The sequence below is a fragment of the Oncorhynchus mykiss genome, chromosome 10, assembly GCF_013265735.2.
Source record: "Oncorhynchus mykiss isolate Arlee chromosome 10, USDA_OmykA_1.1, whole genome shotgun sequence".
NCBI lineage: Eukaryota > Metazoa > Chordata > Actinopteri > Salmoniformes > Salmonidae > Oncorhynchus > Oncorhynchus mykiss.
In genome coordinates this window covers 53,651,962-53,675,304 of record NC_048574.1, presented here as the reverse complement: position 1 = coordinate 53,675,304, position 23,343 = coordinate 53,651,962, and the positions used below count along the sequence as shown (strand labels likewise).

At 40.3% G+C, this 23,343-nt stretch overlaps 1 protein-coding gene across 1 annotated transcript; it reads left to right on the top strand.

Annotated features, from left to right (window-relative positions):
• Positions 1-210: 210 nt before the first annotated feature.
• On the top strand, positions 211-23,343 carry LOC110534275 (uncharacterized protein C4orf54). The gene is made up of 2 exons (XM_021619038.2): positions 211-5,195; positions 20,461-23,343. Exon 1 carries the CDS (start codon positions 586-588, stop codon positions 5,173-5,175), a length of 4,590 nt encoding a protein of 1,529 aa, XP_021474713.2. The 5' UTR covers positions 211-585; the 3' UTR covers positions 5,176-5,195; positions 20,461-23,343.

The window sequence follows — 23,343 nt, the reverse complement described above, 5'->3', positions numbered from 1 at the left end:
GCAACACTATAGAGCTTTGATGTTTACGTTTTAGTATCTAATACACTGCATGGGCGCACCAAATATTTATTAGAAAATACAGTAACACTTTGGGTATTCTGTGGCTGTGCATAATTTATGTAATTTGGTACAGGGGAGATCATGTTCACGCGCATTCCATAAGGGTCCACATGGTCATTCGTCTCTCTCTCTCTCTCCCCCCTCTCTCAGCCGATTGTGCACTGCCACGTTATCAAAGAGAGTAGCATCAAGGAGATTAGCATGTAGTCCTAAATTCGCACACTGTGGCGAAGGTTTGACCCCAGCCTCTGCTAATGTAGCTGATATGTCGTCCGAAATATTACTCGAGCGTTATACAGACAACCGTCATCGAGAGAAGCGGTGAAGAGCAACAGCTCCATGCGCTTCAGAACGGACAGCGGAATATTCAACAGAGTGCACTTGGAATTCCGAGGGCAACTAGACTGACCCCCCTCTCACTCTCCCTCCCTCCTTCACTCCAGTCTCTCCCTCGTGCAGAGTTTTTCGTCCTGTGTCAGGATAACATCGCTAACAGAGCATTTTTGGCGGTAAGAAACGGCACAAATGGAAGCAGTTGAGAAAACTCTCACTTACCGAGACAACACCGGACCTTATAGAAAGCTGCTCCCTGGAAATAAAGACAATGACAAGTGCAACCCTAAAACAAAAAGTGACGAATACAATTATGTTGATTTGAATGACTTAATTGATATGAAATCAGAGGTCACAAAAACGGTTAAAGTGGCTTTTACCGGTGACGGTAACCAACTGGCGGTATTCAAATGCAACAGTGATACGTCCGGAGAGAGGAGCCCCAGGATTCGCGAGATTGATGACAATGTGGATAAAATCTATGAGGTAAAATCCAAGGACAAGTCAGTAGATATGCCTGTATCGGAAGATCCCCCCATGAACACGTCTTTGACAGAATTTAACAGCAATGTGGACTTGGAGAATGACAATATGACAGAACTCCAGAGCGAAATTGTGCCTCGTGATAATAATGTCCCCAGCGAGTGTGAGGAGTTACAATACACGGACATGTATTTGAACAGTAAATCCGAATCGGACGACTGTGAGAGCGTAGTATTGTCGGACCATTGTGCGCCTGATACCGTGATAGACGAATCGCACTACATTACAACGCACGAAATCCAACTGACAGAGCTTGACCATGATGTCGATTATGATTTTGGACGGGGAAGCTGTTGGGATATTGAGGACGACAATCTGGTTTATTCATTTGTGGATTATGCCTCTTTTGAAAGCGATGAAACAACAGGGGGGACTTTGATAGGCCTCGTGGATGGTAGGAGCCTGGCGAAAGTGAAAAGCAGTAAGGCGCAATATAATAATGTGCACCAAAGTGTTGCTGGTTGTGCAGTTGTCAGCACTGAGAGTGAGTTTTGTGACTCTGACAAATGCCCCAGCTCAGATGAAAGCATTTGTAAAAACCAAAATGGTAGTGGGAATTCGGCGGGGCAAATTCACCTGTCAATCAAGACCTCATCCACAGCGATAAACGACTATAACAATACAATTGAAAATGAAAACATTTGTTATCATACCAAGCATGTGGGAGACAGGAGTCACTTCTTTTTTACAAGCACTGACGCCAGAGCGGAAGCCTTGTGCGATAGATCCCAATATTTTATCCCAGCCCCGGGACGCCAACACTTTGCAACTAAATTAAGAGGGAAAGATGTTAACGAATATTCCAGCGGTGCGTCCAGTTCAATAAGTGAACTGGACGACGCTGATAAAGAAGTGCGTAATTTAACCGCGAAATCATTTAGGAGTTTAGCATGTCCCTATTTCGATGCTATACATTTGAGCACTTCAAGTGAGTCTTCAATGTCAGAATATGGGCTTGGTTTAAACAAGTGGTCAGCTTTCGTTGACCTTAAATATGGTAACATGTCACAGGGCAGAGAGCAAAATCTAATCGCCCAAAAGAGTGCAACTGCAACTTTTGAAATGAGCAAGAACGCAGAGTATAAGAGTATAAATGGTATTGCCATAAGCAGTAAGAAAGGTCCCCAAACCAATATGTTTTCTTTGAATACAAAAATATCTAGTCCACAACATGCATCTTCCTCTACCCAAAACGTAGAGTTTACAGGCCCATTTGAACCAGGCAGTGAGGTTATCACTTTGACAAAGACATTGGATTTTCGCTGTAATGTTGAAGCGGGGTCACCTGAACGCGGGAAACCTCCCAAATATTCAGAAAATGTGTCAGGAGCACGTTCCATGGATGAAGTTCCCGGCACCTTGCCAGCAGAGCCAGAATATGAAGTGAGCTACCAACACAGTGATGCGGGTGATAGCATGGAATGCACACATAAGAAGGCAAGTTTCGCATCAAGTCTCTTAAAAAATGTAATATCCAAAAAAATGCAATTTGAACAGGAGCGCAAGATGGAGAGGGGGGAGATACGGGACACGCATCCCACGCACTCCCCATGCTTTCAATGCAAGGATCAAGATGGGGTAAGAGAGAGGGATACAGAGAAAGGCGTGCATAGTCAAACCTCAGAATCGGGTTCGGGATACACAAGCAATTCTTCTGATGAACAAGGGGCTGTGGACCTTAGACCTAATTCTTGTGACCCCAAAGAAGAGCTTACTGAGGCATTAGAAAGCTTTCAGACTATAAATGAGGCACGATTAGATTTTCAAAAGGATGCATGCGAGCCCACAAGAGGATCCCTGAGCCATAGCCAAAACAGCGCATTCAAATCATGGAGGGATGGTGAGCCAGAGCCCCAAGAGAAACATGAAATTCGTACCATTTTAGATGGGACACCCTCGACAACAGATTATACGGGGGGAAGGGAGTTAGACTCCAGAGTTGTAAGTAGCAAGCTAACTAAATTGTCACACTTGTTTGTTCCAAGTTCCCAGCTTCTCCCCAAAGAAAATAAATTGAAAGAAAAGGTGTCAGACAGTACTTTAGTTGGTGCGCAAAAAGAGCAACGGGGGTACGGGGAGAGAAAGTTTAGACCTGACAACAATGCAGGAATCGTGAAAGGGTCAAAGGCACCCGAGATAAAAATACGTCTGAGGAGCGTAAAAGAAAACAAATGCAATCCGCTAAATATTGACAAATTGTTAACCCCTAATATAAGTTATCCAATAAAGTCAGCAGCTGACTCCAAATGTCAGGTGCTGCCAGCGTCAGACAGAGTGCCACACTTTACGGTTAGGGATATAAGGGACAATAAGTGCAAGTTTCAGACGCCAATTCATCAGGTTAGAGACGTGCGTAAATTGGTCAAGAGTTCATATCGTTTAGTCTCAGTGGATAACAGCGAGAGTAAAGGCGCAGTCGCCTCTGCTGCTGCCTCATTACGCGAAGAAAATAAAAGTTCTAAGAAAGAACTATATAAGAAATCGCCTCCCTCTTCAATTGTAATAAAATGTCAGTCTGTAAATACAAATAGCAGTACTAAACAGCGTGTGCTTGTAACCGAGGCTCCAAAGCGGAGACAAATTGAGAACGATAGGTCATCCCCCAAACCATCTCCAGAATGTGCCAAAAATGAACCCATGTCGCTGCACAGGGCGACGGGCAGACCTCCAATTGGCTTCGCAAAACAGCCAAACACAGATCAGTCCGAGGCTAAACAAAAGCAGGAAAAAATGGTCGAGGCAGGTGAACGCAAACCAGAGTCGAAAATACCAAAACAGGTGGCATTAGAGAAACTAAAGGCTGCCGTTAAAACAATGGAACAGCTTTATGTTTTTGACAGAAATGAATGGAAGCGCAAGAGCCAGGCTCCCTGGCCTATTACAGACAGTCATGTTCTGTCACTTATTGCTAGAGAGGAGCATGGTGGCCCCGAGGAGCTAGGTGCAGCAGGTGGCAGGGAGAGGCTTAGTACAGCGATAAACACAGACAGGTTGCCAGAAACATGCAACATTCAAGAAGAGAAAGGTTGTCTAAGAATAATCCATGTCCCATTAACAGAGGACACCTTTAAAACCCAGTCACAACAAAGTAAGACGTTTAGTAACAAAAGCGTGTTTCATTTGGCGAACAGCATTAAGACAGCTGTCAGTAGCAGCAGCTCTAATAGTTGGAATGGGCCACAAACCTGTTCTCCATCACATGCAACCTCTATGGTGAAAAGCATTAGCTCTAAGACCCCGAAAGCTCCACTGTCATTGAAAATATCCCCCCCAAAACGAGCCCTTGTAGACAGGGGAAGGTTCAAAAGCAACCCCACCACAGAGACTCCACCACAGCCCATCAAATCTGGCAACCCAGACTCTGAAAACTACTTAACAATACCTGTAGAAGGCAGGAGTGTCGGTCAAATGAAACTGCCCATTCAAGAGCAGGTATTCCCAAGCAGCCCTGCCGCCAGTCAACCTGGCATCACCGTCACCAAGAGACACAAGCATAATTCTATCCAGTCCCTCAAACGGTCCCCTGTTGTCATAGAGACGCGAGCCCCGGATACCGCCACTACCGCCACCATCTACCACCACTCTCGACCAGTGGTCAAGCAAGGAACGCCCCAGCCGCAGGTGTTCTGCTTCTCCCCCTCTATTGCCCCCTTGCCCACCACCCCTTTGGGGGGAGACCCCTTCCAGCGTACACAGAGGAAGATGCTCTTTGATCCCACCACCGGACAATACTACCTGGTAGACACGCCGATTGAGCCAGTCACCCAGTGTCTCTTCCACCCTGAGATGGGCCAGTATGTGGACATGCCCATGCCTATGCCTCCGCCACAGCCAGTGACCCCCATGTCCGTATCCCCCCTGGCACTGAACCCGGGAGGGATGTACGCACCCACCTACATGATCTACCCGGGGTTCCTCTCACCCACTCTTGCTGCCCAGACGGTGATGGCACCACAGGTTGCAACCCACATGGTGTCCCAATTAGAGGAAGAGAGTGGGGAGACGGCTCAAGGGAAATACACCCTGGTGCAGGAGGGTAACATGATGGGGGCAGAGAGCCCCTACTACAGTGCTACGGGAGAGTCAGTGCCGGCATCAGTGCCCGTCCCCCCTGGGAGTGCGGTGACGTCAGAAGGGAAACCAGCGGTCATCAGCATCACGTCGCAGCAACGCCCGAGAATAATCGCACCGCCCTCCTTTGATGGGACGACCATGAGCTTCGTGGTGGAGCACCGGTAACCACTAAGGGAATATACACAGTGAGTCACATTGGGTGTTTCCTTCTCACTCATGCTTGTACCACTTCAAAGCTGTACAGTATGTGGCTGGAATACAACCTTAAATAACTCGTATATATATATTATATTGACAACATGCAAAGAGCCCACTCTGTATTGGAATACCACCAAACATGGCATTAAAATGTTTACATAGTGTCTTAGTGTCATAGTGTTTAAACTCCACTTTTTGACCGCATAAAGAGCAGTTGAGTATTATCTCTGTATGGCCCCGATTCCGACTTTGGAAATTAAGCCTTTCCTACGCACTTCTCAGTAGTTGATATTCAGACTTGCCTTATCGGAACGGGCTTTACAGGGGTGGTTCCCTTGCGCGCGCTGAATACATGTAATTCAACCGCTGAAAACCCTCCGACTTGCTCGCCAACAGATTTTCTCGTGGAGTTTTCATTCAATAGGGTTTTCAGATTATTTATCTTAAGCCATCCCTTTTAATACGTTGTTCTTTTTAGTTAGAATTTTAGCGACACTCAATAGAATATATAGAGATGACGAGTTCAGAATATTAGGGATCAATGAAAGAAAGCCATCTAAATAGGCTAAATGCATATCGTCTCCATTTCAGCACCAATTGGTAGATAAAAAATACTCAGATCTTTATATTATTTAGTTTTAGGAAAATAATTATGAATCATTAAAAGCAGGTATGGAGATTCTTTACTCACAAAATAAAGAAAACTATGGTTTGATTAAAGATGCTCTGCCATTTCCCAAACTGGTCTCAAAGCATTTAGTATGATTCTGTATGTAAATCAGAGATACTCCATTTAGTATGATATGTAACGTTTGGTATGGTTACATAAGATAGTTGGTTAGCTTAGGCAAAAACTAAAGTAGTGTTGTTGGTCAGGCTGGATGGGTGGGCATATAAAGCAAATGTTTAGCAACCCAAAGGACAACTTTAGAATTTTAGCATATTTTCAACTACTTAGTAATTTGTATCTACTTTTCAACTACTTTAATTTTACCTTTATTTAACTAGGCAAGTCAGTTAAGAACAAATTCTTATTTTCAGTGGGTTAACTGCCTGTTCAGGGGCAGAATGACCTTGTTGGCTTGGGGGTTTGAACTTGCAACCTACTGGTTACTAGTCCAACGCTCTAACCACTAGGCTACGCTGCCGCCGCAAAAATGAAACTTATGAACTGGAAGCATAGAAATAGAACACATAGAACATATATAACGTTTCTTAGACTTGCTTTCAATGAGAATTACAGATATATTACACAAATAGTTATGTGAATTTGGTCAGATCACCCAAAAAGTTACATATTGCAGCTTTAATTCTGAAAATGGCCAAATTCAGTTCTTCGACCCATGATAATGTTGGAATATTAGTGTACATAGAATTATAATAGGGAGAATAGTGTACAATAGTAGGCTATACCCTCGTCTATTGCCTGCACTAACCATGGAACTGTGTAATGACACGGCCAAGTACTGTGCCAGGCGTTGGGTTCAAACTGTTATGACTTGGTCTGTGCTCCGCTCCATAATATTTTAATTAGCCTACATGTCTTTTTTTACATTATCAACTGATCCTCAGCAACAACCACCCCGCCGTGATGGTGTTTACAGAGGAAGCAAACTAAGTTAAATGAAACAACTGTAAATGTAATGATAATGTAGGCTTTCCTAACTGAAGGGAATTAACAGTAAATTGACAGTTGAATATGTGCTGTTACTGACGGTCGATACTGACAGTGACTAAATATTTAACGTGATAGAAATAGGAAACAGAGAAAGCCAGGGTAGCCTATAATTCAGACATTCAAGAGTGCCCGTCCCTGCAAGTTAGAAGGCTGTACAATTTCAATTCTGCATAATGGCACAGCATTTCATAAACTTTACTGTGAGAAAGTTGATATGTTGAAATGCTTCAGTTTGCTGTCATATACAGGTGCATCAAAGCAGGGACCGAGAGACTGAAAAAAAAGCTTCTATCTCAAGGCCATCAGACTGTTAAACAGCCACCACTAACATTGAGTGGCTGCTGCCAACATACTGACTGAACTCCAACCACTTTAATAATGGAAATTGATGTAAAAAAAATGTATCACTAGCCACTTTAAACCATGCCACTTAATATAATGTTTACATACCCTACATTACTCATCTCATATGTATTATACTGTACTCTATATCATCTACTGCATCTTGCCATCTTTATGTAATACATGTATCACTAGCAATTTCAAACTATGCCACTTTTATGTTTACATACCCTACATTACTCATCTCATATGTATATACTGTACTTGTTACTTTCTACTGCATCTTGCCTATGCCGTTCTGTACCATCACTCCTTCACATATCTTTATGTACATATTCTTTATCCCTTTACACTTGTGTGTATAAGGTAGTAGTTGTGGAATAACAATTCTACAGGTTAGATTACTTGTTGGTTATTACTGCATTGTCGGAACTAGAAGCACAAGCATTTCGCTACACTCGCATTAACATCTGCTAACCATGTGTATGTGACAAATAATATTTGATTTGATATGACAGGTGTTACATTTGTCTCCAGCGATTATAAAGTAAAATAAAACAAGTGTAATTTATATTTATAATTCCCTTATTCAAATGCGTTACTAATTTACCTAGCTATATCAAGTTGTGAATTACAGTGCATGGAGAATGCTGTTATTTCTATTAGAAAATATAAAGTAGATTCTTTTTCCACTTGGAACCATCAGGATCACTCAACCTTATTCATGGTTTCCGTGCCCGTAAAGGTGGTGGAATTATGAGAGAATTAAGTCAAGGTCAAAATACGATGTATCTGTAAACACACCTCCGCCACACCTTAATTTCTTAGATCTCCACCCCGAATGAATAGCAGGTGAATGGCATGCTTAAGTTCAAGGTCAGAATAGAGAGAAAAGTGCATAAAAATTGAATTATGGTGCATTTATGTGCACTTAACTTGGTTTGGAATCGGGCCTTATGAGCCTTATGAGAAATAATAGTTCAGATTTGGTTTGAGATTAGTGTGAAGAAATTAACCAAGTTGGTTAAAGATATTGAATGAAATCTTAAGCACCAAATTCATTACATATTGTACAAATTGGAATTCGTGACATATATGAATTGCAGGGGGGTATTTAAATGTTTTTTTTTTTCAATTGTAATAAAAAAAAATGGTAAGTGGGTTTGCGACAGTTTTCATATAGCCTTTAATTAATGCACCATTATTGCATTAGTATTAAAAGTGCTATGCCTCCCCCCGCCCTCCCATAAACTTTAAGATGAATGAGGAATTTTAGATATTATGACTTAGTATAATGAATGATGAGACCAGATTGACTTGGCACTTTTTTTTCACTTTTCTTATGTCCCCTGAAGTGTATTTTATTTTACATTGCTGTCTCCATTGGTATTTAGTTGGCATTTACTAAGAAATTCTATGGTAACAATGGGTACTTTCTGGTAATCACTTCAAATAAGTAAACAAAATTGGTAACTAATTATCTGGTAGCAGGTGTCTACGTGGTACCAGGTGTCTTAAACTCTGATGCCCTCTGGTGGCATTTTCTAAACAATGCATAATATTGTATACTATCCTCACAAAGTACATTTTGTTTCCTAAACTATGTCCTACAACCACATGCTTAGTATTTTTAGAAAGTGGAACTGAGGAATTCTGATAAAAGTGTCAATGTGACTACTAGATACAGCAGACCAAAAATCCTGAAATTTACCCCCCCACCCTCCAATTGTCCCTATGTTGGGCAATAAGACATTTAAGAGTCTGGGTTTTAAATTAAATATGTTAACCAATTACTGTTTAAAAAATTATTATTTATAAAAGAAAATGTACGATCTTTCACCTACTGGTGGCTCTCTAAACATGCACAAATTCCCATAGGAATGTCTGATTCCCAGTTTACCTACTAGACCAGTGGTTCCATGCTGTTCTTTTTTTTTTCAACTTACTCTTGAATGTTGTAACAATAGAATGCACTAGTGTAATCCTCTTGTCATGTCAGTCATTGCATACCTTAGATAGTTATTTATAACTTTCCAGAAATGTCCAGATCAAAATAGCCCATGTCAACTAAAGTTTTTTAGCTAGGTTTTTTAGCCCATAGATTTTGTTGGAAAGTTCGAGTCACTCAAATTTCACATGAATACACATTAGACATGGCAAAATGTATAGAATTGCAAGATAATTTGCTTTAAAACTGCAACATTTTCTCTACACCTCTTGACAAAATGTGTAGAATTGCATAAAATAAGATTTTAAAACTGCAAAATGTTCTCTCCGCCAACAAGATCGGCGTGAACAGTTTACAGTATGTCATGAACAGTGCTTGTACCCATAGAAATAGATGTGGCATGTGCATGGGGGGAGCGGGATGTTCCCCTGTGCTGGAAGGGGCGCCTGAGTGAAAAAAATTGGCAGCCCCTGCACTAGATAGCAGCTGTATGTGATCACATGATGTCTCTTGGCCACTTTAAACCGGTTGGGTCTGGTTTGGGTAGTGAGTCACTGTGCCAAAATGGCTGAATGGATTTTCAAGCCTGACATCTTAAATTGAACCTAGCAATGAGGCCTTTCAAGGTATCGAGATTGTTTATTGACAGGTGAAGAAATGTCTAACTTATTTTCCAATTCACTTTCCCTATTGTAAAACAATTGAGATAGATCAATGGCACATGTGGAGAATGTGTAACCAATGTGAAATGGCTAGCTAGTTAGCGGTGGTGCGCGCTAATAGCGTTTCAATCGGTGACGTCACTCGCTCTGAGACCTTGAAGTAGTGGTTCCCCTTGCTCTGCAAGGGCCGTGGCTTTTGTGGAGCGATGGGTAACGATGCTTCGTGGGTGACTGTTGTTGATGTGTGCAGAGGGTCCCTGGTTCAAGCCCAGGCAGGGGCGAGGGGACGGACGAAAGTTATACTGTTACAAATGCATACAAGGTAATGTGGGTGGAGAAGGAAATGCATTGCTTTTACAATGAACATCAAGGTATACCCTTTCCATGCATACTAAATGTTTGCAGTTTTGGTGACTTGAACGACATTGCATACTACGAATATAGGTCATGATTTATGGCCTTTATGGGGAGAGGTAGGGGTGGTGGTGTCGCGCATGTCACACCCTGACCTTAGAGAGCTTTTTATGTCTCTATTTTGGTTTGGTCAGGGTGTGATTTGGGTGGGCATTCTACGTTATTTTTTCTATGTTTTTGTATTTCTTTGTTTTGGCCAGGTATGGTTCTCAATCAGGGACAGCTGTCTATCGTTGTCTCTGATTGGGAACCATACTTAGGTAGCTTTTTCCCCACATGGTTTTTGTGGGGAGTTATTTTCTGTTTAGTGTTTTGCACCTTACAGGACTGTTTTGGTTTTGGTTTCGGTTATTCCCTTTGTTATTTTTGTTAGTGTTCAGTTTCAATAAAAAGCATGAACACTTACCATGCTGTGCTTTGGTCCACTTCCTCTTCTTCAGACGACGAAAACTGTTACAGTGGAGGGTTTCTTATGAAATTGCCAGCAGTAAGATTTGAGTTCAATTCCCAAAAAGACAAGGGCTGTAGCTTTCAAATGATATATCACTTTCTATTTTCAACCAAATAAATGTACAGGGCCCAAAACAACTGCTCAGAGTTTAACAGGCTAAGTAACATATGTGTACTTCATAGGTTATTGCTATAAGTAAGTATAAGTACCATCTAAAAATTAAATTTGTAGTAAATATCTGGTAATCTGTGTGCAATTATATAAAGCTCAATTAAAAGGGCTTTTTGATTAATATTACATTTACACACATGCCATGTTCAGAACTCTCAAATGAATGCATTTCTAGTAAGAGACTGAAAATAAAAACGTTTTGATGTAGTTGTAGGAATGGAGGGTTCCATACTTTCTAATGTGTAATGAGTCCTTCCTTAAAGCCTTAGCAAATGTACAGTTGAAATAGGCCCCATAATTCCTTTACAACATGACATCTAATTGCTGGTACGAGGTCGTCAATGTTTGAGTCCCTAGATGTGGGCCAGCCCAGCGTTTAGAGGCATGTGGTTTTGTGCAGACGATTTGATGTACTACGTCATGTCGGCCAGCATGTTTGAGTTGTGCCCGTAACAAATGGCGCTAATAGACACTGCTAGTTTTACGACACACCCCGGGGGTAATTCGACTCTGGGTGGGCTCTGGTTGGACTTGTGGTCCGGGATAGACAGTTCCCTTTCTCTGCATTACACACTGGCGGGCTATTTCCATAGTACGAGACGAGTGTGTGTTTACAAGTTTATTCTCAGGGTTTGACACTTGTCACATAAAGGTGACCTGAACAATTGTGCTTTAACAGAGCCCTCATGCTGTCTAAGCTGATCGTTATTCCATGGACCATTGGCTGATTTAAACAATGAATAACGTTGAGCAACCTGTTGGTTCCAAGTGGAATAAAATCTACTTAATTTTTTCCCGATAGAAATAGCACCATTCTCCATGCACTGTAATTACAGTCAAATGGCAGCTAACTGAAGAATATCAACATATGTGACTCACCACCTGGATATGGTCTTATGTAGTAAAATGTGAAATGGTGGTTTTTACATTGGATAAAAGTAGAGATTCAGAGCTACAAAATGCTATATCATATACAGCATTTGAATAACAATTCCATTACCCTTTTTTGCAGACGTTTACCGACACCGGACGTATTCAACGGGTGTTGTGCACACATCACATAACGTTAGCTAACGAGCCAGCCAACTAATGTTAGCTAGTTAAACAACAATCAACAAAGTGCCAACACTGCCTAACATTAGACTCTAACTAGAAAAGCAAACAGCTCTGGGAAACTAATAATAACGTCTGCTAGGGAGCCAGCCAGCTAACGTTAACTAGCTAGCTAACAGTACACTTTAGCTAAAGACATATAGTTAGCTAGCCAGGTAAACAATGAACCTAGCTAGGTAAACAACGTTTAAGACCACACATGTCACATAACGTTAGCTAACGAGCCAGCCAGCTAATGTTAGCTAGTTAAACAACAATGAACAAAGTGCCAACAATGCCTATCATTAGGCTCTAACTAGAAAAGCAAACATCTCTAGGAAACAAATAATAATGTCGGCTAGGGAGCCAGTCAGCTAACGTTAGCTAGCTAACAGTACATTTTATCGTAAGACATATAACTATCTAGCTAGGTAAATAATTAACCTAGCTAGGTAAACAAAGTTTAAGATCACCCACATCACGTAACGTTAGCTAACGTGCTAGCCAGATAGCGTTAGCTAGTTAAACAACAATGAACAAAGTGGCAATAATGCCACAGTGCTGGGAGCTAACCAACCAGGTCCAGTGTTAGCTAGCTAACATTAGGCTTCAACTAGAAAAGAAAATGGCTCTGTGAAACAAATAATAATGTCAGCTATTGAAATGAAACCACTTTCTGTCAAAATTAGAAACGTGTAATATCTGAAAATGTAGCTAGCTAACGCTACTTACCTGTATACATCAACATACATCATGGATGCGTCTCCCTGTTAGGAATGTCATACCACGGTTGCCCTTAGTTTTAAAGATGTAATCCAGAGACAGGTGTTTTCTCCATCTCTTTAGCTATCATACTCTAATTCCACTGATTTCAAAACTTGATCCTCCAGAAAATGGAGAGCAACACTTATGCAGCTCCACTACACAATATTTGTTTTAAAAAGCAGTGTTCGACAGGATTACCAACACAGACTGACGAGCTCAAATAGACAGACGCCTTCAATATGGCAGACCAATCCGAACTCCTCTCTCGGCATGTCCAGCCCACTCATTATCTCAGCCATAAATGGCTAGTGGGAAGGTTGCTACCTTTTCCCGTGGCTTAACCAACAAGGTTCGTAATTTAGCAATTATTTTCATATTTACAGATGGCATACAAGTTTGTCATTAAGGCACATGAATGTTCACATGTTCAAGAAGGCATTTCTGCCAAAAGTGCATTTCAATTAAAAAATATATATTTTAAATTCAAACAGCTCTCCTGTGAAGCTTAGTTTCCTGAATCGGGTCACTTATCAACTTTTCCACAATGAAGTTGATGAAATGCTGGCCTTAATTAATCGCAAGGATGAAAATTGGAGCCCTAAGTTATAATAGGCTTCTGTAGCCATGCACAAATAACATTAAAGGGGAAAACCTACGGAGTTGATTTGTGATTTCTAGTATGTTTTAATTATATGCCTCGACTTTTTAATGTATAACAAAAAATGGTATCATGTTAAACAATTAGCCATTTTCGGTAGCCACCATCAGTTATACCCACATACTGTACATTTATAACTGTCAGTTTAGTGTTCATTTCCTTAAATTTTGCATCATTCCATTACATACTTAGATTACCTTTCTTTCCTCTGTCACATTTGTGTGGTTGTTCCTGAGGATCGCTAGCAATAGTTGCTCATATTAGGCTAATATATTACAAGTTCTGCAGTAATTTGGGACATGTAGCAGTTTAAACTTGCCTGGCGCTGAGTTCATGACAACTGGAATGTTGTCACCACAGTTCCATGATTAGTGGGTATTATTAGGGTAGATGTATAGCACTACTGTTCAATCCCCATTGTATACTTTGAATCAAACCACTGTAATTTTGACTCACCAATATATTTAGTGCGTAAAGTCTCTCCAAACCTGTTTTTTTATTTTTTATTCATGAATACTTTCCTGACAATAAATAGATAACATACAAGACCAAAGTATTTTTAAATCTACCAATTGGTGCTGAAAAGTAGACAAATATGCGTGTATTTAGGGCTACGTGACTTTCTTTCATTGATCCCTAATATTCTGAAACCGTTAACTACATATATTGTCTGTGGAGAAAATTCAAATTAAACGTACACCAAACTTAAAGGGATGGCTTTAGATAAATGTACTGAAAACCCTATTGAATGAAAACACCAGGAGAAAATCTGTTGGTGTCACGTTCTGACCTTTATTCCTTTGTTTTGTCTTTATTTAGTATGGTCAGGCGTGAGTTGGGGTGGGCAGTCTATGTTAGTTTTTCTATATTTTTGTATTTCTGTGTTTGGCCTGATATGGTTCTCAATCAGAGGCAGCTGTCTATCGTTGTCCCTGATTGAGAACCATATTTAGGTAGCCTGTTTTCCTTTGTGTTTTGTGGGTGGTTATTTTCAGTCTTTGTGTGTCTGCACCAGATAGAACTGCTTCGGGTTGTCACTTTGTTGTTTTGTATTTTTGAAGTGTTCAGTTGTTTATTAAAAAGATGAACACTAACCACGCTGTGCTTTGGTCCTCTCCTTCTTCCACCAACGACAACCCTTGGCCAGCAAGTGGGAGAGTTTTCAGTGGTTGAATTACATTTATTCAGCATGCGCAGGGGAACCATGCCTGCAAAGCCCATTACACACTTACATAAAGTACGTCTGAATATCAACTACTGAGAAGTGCGTAGGGAAGGCGTACATTTCCTAAATTTGAATCCGGCCCCAAATGAGTTATGTGGTATTATAGTTTATCAGTGTTTCTAAGGAATCAGTCACTTGCTTTGAGTTGCACTCTACTTTACACCAGTATTTCCACTAGTTACCTGGTGTTTGCTAGAAAATGATCTGGTAACAATACTTGCTGGTACTTACTTTAAATAATTATACACAATTTGTAGGCAAACTTGATGGTGCTTGTTTTAGTGAATTCTAAAGAAAGAAAAATGTAATTCTGTGTTTTCAATTTACCCTATACTTTCGAAGTAAAGTATTCACAAAGCGTCTTAGAGTAGGAGTGGTGATGTGGAATCAGTTTTCTATTTTAGAAATCGTAATGTTTAAGATTACAGTGCCTTGCGAAAGTATTCGGCCCCCTTGAACTTTGCGACCTTTTGCCACATTTCAGGCTTCAAATACAAAACTGTATTTTTTTGTGAAGAATCAACAACAAGTGGGACACAATCATGAAGTGGAATGACATTTATTGGATATTTCAAACTTTTTTAACAAATCAAAAACTGAAAAATTGGCCGTGCAAAATTATTCAGCCCCTTTACTTTCAGTGCAGCAAACTCTCTCCAGAAGTTCAGTGAGGATCTCTGAATGATCCAATGTTGACCTAAATTACTAATGATGATAAATACAATCCACCTGTGTGTAATCAAGTCTCCGTATAAATGCACCTGCACTGTGATAGTCTCAGAGGTCCGTTAAAAGCGCAGAGAGCATCATGAAGAACAAGGAACACACCAGGCAGGTCCGAGATACTGTTGTGAAGAGGTTTAAAGCCGGATTTGGATACAAAAAGATTTCCCAAGCTTTAAACATCCCAAGGAGCACTGTGCAAGCGATAATATTGAAATGGAAGGAGTATCAGACCACTGCAAATCTACCAAGACCTGGCCGTCCCTCTAAACTTTCAGCTCATACAAGGAGAAGACTGATCAGAGATGCAGCCAAGAGGCCCATGATCACTCTGGATGAACTGCAGAGATCTACAGCTGAGGTGGGAGACTCTGTCCATAGGACAACAATCAGTTGTATATTGCACAAATCTGGCCTTTATGGAAGAGTGGCAAGAAGAAAGCCATTTCTTAAAGATATCCATAAAAAGTGTCGTTTAAAGTTTGCCACAAGCCACCTGGGAGACACACCAAACATGTGGAAGAAGGTGCTCTGGTCAGATGAAACCAAAATTGAACTTTTTGGCAACAATGCAAAACGTTATGTTTGGCGTAAAAGCAACACAGCTGAACACACCATCCCCAATGTCAAACATGGTGGTGGCAGCATCATGGTTTGGGCCTGCTTTTCTTCAGCAGGGACAGGGAAGATGGTTAAAATTGATGGGAAGATGGATGGAGCCAAATACAGGACCATTCTGGAAGAAAACCTGATGGAGTCTGCAAAAGACCTGAGACTGGGACGGAGATTTGTCTTCCAACAAGACAATGATCCAAAACATAAAGCAAAATCTACAATGGAATGGTTCAAAAATAAACATATCCAGGTGTTAGAATGGCCAAGTCAAAGTCCAGACCTGAATCCAATCGAGAATCTGTGGAAAGAACTGAAAACTGCTGTTCACAAATGCTCTCCATCCAACCTCACTGAGCTCGAGCTGTTTTGCAAGGAGGAATGGGAAAAAATGTCAGTCTCTCGATGTGCAAAACTGATAGAGACATACCCCAAGCGACTTACAGCTGTAATCGCAGCAAAAGGTGGCGCTACAAAGTATTAACTTAAGGGGGCTGAATAATTTTGCACGGCCAATTTTTCAGTTTTTGATTTGTTAAAAAAGTTTGAAATATCCAATAAATGTCGTTCCACTTCATGATTGTGTCCCACTTGTTGTTGATTCTTCACAAAAAAATACAGTTTTATATCTTTATGTTTGAAGCCTGAAATGTGGAAAAAGGTTGCAAAGTTCAAGGGGGCCGAATACTTTCGCAAGGCACTGTATATTGACTGGTGGGACAATATAATCTTAAATCTGGCAATTTGAATAGCCAGATTGCTAAATAGTCAATGAATGGTACCAAAACTATCTCCACTGACTGTATCTTGCACTGACCCTACGCACACTCACTACTTTGACACTCCCACACAAAGCCCACACACATTCACAAACACTATGCACACATAACACACACACACATACATACACATTACACACAGACGCGCACACTCACCCACTTTTACACTCATCATTTGCTGCTGCTACTCTGTTCTTTATTTTGCTCTTATTATTATCTATCCTGATGCCGATTTTTATTTGTAGTTAAACATCACTGCACTAAAACCTTGTAAAATAATGCACAACTAGCATTTTATAAGGACTCACAAAAAAGTGTTATCCTTAAGTACAGTACGTTGGAATAATGTTGATAGTAGGCCAGTAATCAAATCAAATTGTATATGCCACATGCGCCGAATCCAACAGGTGTAGAAATGTTTAGTGACATGTAATCTACAATATAGGCTATACAATGCCACACTAGCTAGGTTTCCATCCAATTGGCTGACAGATTTTCATGCGAATATTCTAAAATCTGCATAAATAAAATAGGCCCATTTTCCCACCAGCGATGTGTTTCCATCAAATTGACTTGTTGCAGATAAAAGTATGTGCAGATATGTTATTATTATGGTCAAAAGAGCAAGATTATTTTAATTTGTCAAATGGCAGCCAAGTATCGATCATCATGTTACCAGAATAAGACCTTCGATATTTATTGGAAAGGAGCATAAAGCTCACCACCTTGCACTTTCACCACCCTGTGAAGTTCATCATCATTTATTTAATAAACATTTAATAAACTGAATGTTTTCCGGAGTCGTAGTGGGAGGACCACACAACATGTGCGTGACTCCAAGTTTACTTCGATATGATGGTTATTATATAAATATTTGCATATAAGAGCGTTTTCACTGCCATTTATTGCATTATTAATTTTAGACACAAAAAAACCCCACCTTGTCTATCGTATTTTGTTTTGTCGACATTTGGAAAGTTTATGACAAATTTGCTGTTTCCATCAGGCCTGTCATGACATTTTTTGTCCGGCAAGTACTTTAAGGGCATAAAAACGTTGGATGGAAACCTGGTTATTGTGACAAAATACAGTTTAAATGTTGAATATTTATTTCACACAATTTTATGAATTACGTCTACATTTAACTTAATTACATTTATGTAATATGGGTTCCTCAATATTAAATTGATCATATATGTGAATGGAGATTTCCATTGGCACTGTCCTTTGTGTATTGACATTTGTGGATATATTGAAACTCAAAATCAATTCATAATTCTTCACCTCTATGCACCCTCTCCTACCCCTTCTGTCCTCATCTTCTCTTTCACACACACACACGCACACACACACACACACACACACACACACACACACACACACACACACACACACACACACACACACACACACACACACACACACACACACACACACACACACACACACACACACACACACACACACGTCGGTATTGAGACAATTGCGTGAGGGATACATGTCAGCTGGGTCAGTGGCAGGGGAGTCAGGTGGGGTTGAGTTGTAGCATTGGGCACGGCTGGGATAGCGACGGGAGAGAAAAGGTCAGGCAATGTAAAGTATTTGTTGTGCTGAGGCAGGAGGAGGACAGCTGCTGGGAGAGATCAAATGCTGGGGGGAGGGGGAGAATAGGTGGGTGAGCGAGGCTGCAGCAGGTTAAACTTTTTATAGGTCGCCCCTCTCTCCAAAAAGGGGAGGTGGAGTGGTGCTGACCTCCAGCTCTTACATAAAGGAATAATATACTTTTACTACGTTTTACTGTATCTTTTAATGGTCACACTTTACATTAAGTTGCTCTTATTCCTGTATAATAACACCACACAAAACCTCACACCAAATATTTTGACCATGTCAAAAGGGTAACACTTTATATGAAATGTTAGACCTATGTAATAACGCTGTAATTACTCAAGTAATAATGTTGTTTTATATTATAAGTTAATTTAGTAGTTGCTTTGTAATTGCATCGTCAATTATCGGTACATCTGAACATCACACCTGTGGGACAGGTACAGGATGGCAATAACAACTACCGTAGTTGCACCAGGAACGCACAATCCCTCCATCAGTGCTCAGACCGTCAGTAATAAGCTATGAGAACCTGGACTGAGGGCTTGTAAGCCTGTTGTAAGGCAGGTTCTCATCAGAAATCACCGGCAACAATGTCGCCTATGGGCACAAACCCACCGTCGTTGGACCAGACAGCAAAAAGTGCTTTTCACTGACGAGTCGCGGTTTTGTCTCACCAGGGGTGATGGTCGGATTCGCGTTCATCATCAAAGGAATGAGCGTTACACCGAGGCCTGTACTCTGGAGCGGGATCAATTTGGAGGTGATCTGGGGCGGTGTGTCACAGCATCATCAGACTGAGCTTGTTGTCATTGCAGGCAATCTCAATGCTGTGCGTTACAGGGACGACATCCTCCTCCCTCATGTGGTACCCTTTCTGCAGGCTCATCCTGACATGACCCTCCAGCATAACAATGCCACCAGCCATACTTCTCTTTCTGTGCGTGATTTCCAGCAAGACAGGAATGTCAGTGTTCTGCCATGGCCAGTGAAGAGCCCAGATCTCAGCCCCCTTTGTTCAGAGACACAATATTCAATTTCTGTTGGTCACATGTCTGTGGAAATTGTTCAGTTTATGTCTTAAATGTTGAATCTTGTTATGTTCATACGAATATTTACATGTTAAAAGTTTGCACAAGTGAAAATAAACGTAGTTGACAGTGAGTTTAGCATGAATAAATGAACCAAAATCACTTTTAAATGAAAATATGTAAATAAATCATTATTTGAACATGTTGGTAACCCGTTGTATAAAAATTATAATACTTTGTCTCAGGCCTGACAACACCCATGCCAATATATCCTCCAAACACCGGCTTCAAGGGCATTATCACTTAAATAACAGCATGCTAGTACAATGTTATTGTTGTGGCATAATCCACTACAGCAGCAACTTTTTCGGTTGCTCTGCCTGGAGTACCCTAGAAGTACCCCCTCATGTGCATTTTACCTGTAGGCCTATGGTCTCATGAGTCTTCTCAAGTACCCCCTGTAGATAGGCCAGGTCCTAGTACCCCTGGTTGGGAACCACTGTACTACAGCACGCACAATGCTCTGTGTAAAATATCTGGTTTTATCTTCATAAAGACGTCCCTAAAGCTAACATAATGGTGTCCTGTCACTTTGTCAATAGTTGAGTCAATACAATTAAATAACCTTAAAAAACCTTGTCCAAGCCAGAACAGCCCATCTCCTGTTTCTGTAGTGTGAGGTAGCTTGATGTAAGTACATCTGGACAGAATGCTAGTATATCACCGGGCCTTACCCCAAATTCATCTCCTTAATGTCAAGTGCCAAGCATGGGGTCCCATTTTCTTTTCTTTGCTATGACTCACCGGAGTTTGAACCCCAAACCAATGTCAGGGAGGACACTCTAATCACAAGGCCACTGAATTAGCCTCTGAATACAATTTCTTGACTAATTAGTATCACACAGGTATAATAGTTAATGTGAGTGTTAAATTCACTGAACCGTTGTTGCAAAAGTGGATGTGGTCAAAATATTGTGTGTGAGGTTTGCCAAGAAAACAAAAACAAATTCAAGCCTTTTCAAATTGACCCTTACCCTGATTACGTTTTATAACATGTGTCCTGACCACAATCCTTTGTTGTTTTTCTACACAGGAGTGCTTCTTGGGGAGCCTGTCCAGTGATAAGTAGATATTTCATGGTAATCTTCTCACACCCTTCTTCGCACCCAGTAAACCAAATTCCACCTGAACCCACCATGTTTCCAAGCCCAACCACCTGCCACCATCACCGCCCCACCCAACTCTATCCTGCCGGTGGTCGTTGCAGCATCTGTCTGTATCTGTAAAGCTATGCCTACTACTTGTTTGTAAGGTAGCTAATTGCTTTGTAAGACTGCTTTCGGATCTGTATTTAGATTACAGACCATCCCTTTTTGTTCAAAAGCATTTGGATTCAGGCACTGCAATATTGTGATTCAAAAGGAAATAATGACTGTTTTCCTATTAAGATTCAACCTTTTAGACACTTTATTGGGTCCACAAACCATGAATTCAGCATGTTTCCCTTCCTGTGAAGCAGGAATTCAGAACAAGATGTGTTTTGTTTCTCGCAGTTATTGTTGAAAAAATATATTGCAGCAAACACTATCATTCATCATACAGTAGCATACAATGTTTAAGCTTCTATAATTCATGGGAGAATAAGTAAAGATTTCGATTTAAATGGAAGGCCCATAAAAGTCACACGCGCGCGGGAACGTGCGCGGGTGTGATTGCCCCAACAAAAATATTTAATCAGTAGACATAATCAGTAGACAATAGACATCAGTAGACCCTATTACACCATACATTGGAAAACATTTGCATTTGCACATGGGTCAATTCCAATTTAATGCATCATATAAATTCAAAATCCAACCCATGAAGGATTTTTAACAAGGGATTTTTTTTATTCTCTGAACTGACGCGTTTCCTTTTTCTCTTGGCTGTTAGGTGACCTGTAGAAGTAGAATTATTTTTTCTCTCTCTCTCTGAACTAGCTGCACCCATTGTTTCCTAATTTTGCAGGTAATGGCCACACAGTTATTGCATTGTGTGATTTGATGTGCTTTTATTTGACATTCGTATGGCACTCTCTTTGTATGCAAATAATATGAGGATAGACTTAAGAGAAACACACTGTGTTGCCGAGAAAAGCTGGAGCCCTGGGACCTGCCACATATTTAGTGGTTGTTCAGGGTCAGACGTTGGCTATATAGTGTATTTGAGGCAAACATTTCCCAAGTAGCTTTAAGCTTAGGGGAGCCAGCTATAGTTGAGACATTTTAGGGGATAACTTCCTCTATAGGTTTTGGCTAACTTTTACACTCATGTGTAAGAGGACAATGATATGGTGCCTGTGTGCACTGTAGGTGTTTAGTAATTGTGAGGTATTATGCATTATGTGAACAGACAACAGGCTGGCGTGCTACTTCAGCGATAGAAAGATGGCATAGAAGTAGAATACAGAGAGCTCAGATACATTAGAAATGCATCAGTCAATCATTCATTCATACATAAGTATTTTTTATTTCAGTTTTCACAATGTTTTGGGTGGTTGCCTACTTGTAAACAGAAACGGGAAAGGAATTGTCTTTCCCTTTGATCCTTTTCTTAAATGGAAATTATTTCAAAAATAATGGATACTGCCAATTCATGCCCATTCTGAATACTTTTAGAATAATTCTGAATGCCAATTGTAAATAATGCTTATATTCATATTCAATCAGGACCAGGGTTGGGTTGAATTCAAATTTCAATTCAGTCATTTCAAGTTATGATTTGAAATCAAATTAAAAACACTAATCTTGTTCTTTCCTTATGAACAATTATGCAGTGCAACAATAGACGCTCATGCTTAGTGCAATGGTGCTTTCTTCATTTTTGAATATGCACACTGTAGGTTGCTGTTTTTCTCAAATTTGAACATACATACAAGGTATGTGGAGCTGCTGGTCAGTCTATGAACCTGAATTGTGTAAAAAAATATATTTGAGTTTTCCGTCCGTGACAACATACTGTATAAAAAAAGTACCCTATGAGTTGATTCCACTGTAGAAGTAAGTATAGTCACAGTACAACCCACTGGGCCATGGCTCTATAACATTTAGAAAATGTTCACCTGTTACAAAAGGATGTATTAAATTGACTTATAGTATTTCACCTTCATCATGCAAACATTTGGATTCAAACGTCAAACATGATACCTTTCAAAATGTCAAACCAAAGAAGACAATGTATTTTTTTTTGACATATCATGTCTTGTGTTGTTGGTTTTTATGAAATGGTTCATATACTGTGGTATGTAAACTGAATTTCCTTCTTAAGGGTTTGTAATTGCTGTTGGGCACGTTTGTGCACTTGGCAGGCCAGCTAAATTATTTTATTCACCAACCAATCGCAGTGCATACTATAACAGTTGAAAATTGGTTGATGATGTTTCTTGTCCTTCAAAAGGAAATTCGTTACACATTATCCTGATGAATTGTTGAATACTAGAATGTAGTCTAATTGAATTCTGACACAAAGTAGCACATTTTTCTGAACAGTACATTCACACTACTTACAGTGCCTTCAGAAACGATTGACTTTTCCAACATTTTTGTTGTGTTACAGCCTGCATTTAAAATGGGTTAAATTTAGGTTTTGTGTCACATACAATACCCAATAATGTCAAAGTGGAATAATGTTTTTAGAAATGTTTACTATTTCTTTTTTTTCCAATTGCATGGGCTCACTCTGTGTGCAATAACAGTGTTTAACATTACTTTTTTAATGACTATATCCTCTCTGTACACCACACATACAATTTTGTGTAAGGTCCCTCAGTCGAGCAGTGAATTGGAAACACAGACCATGGAGTTTTCCCAATACCTCGCAAAGAAGGGCACCTATTGGTAGATGGGTAAAAAAAAATCTGACATTGAATATCCCTTTGAGCATGGTGAAGTTATTAATTACACTTTGGATGGTGTATCAATATACTCAGTCACTACAA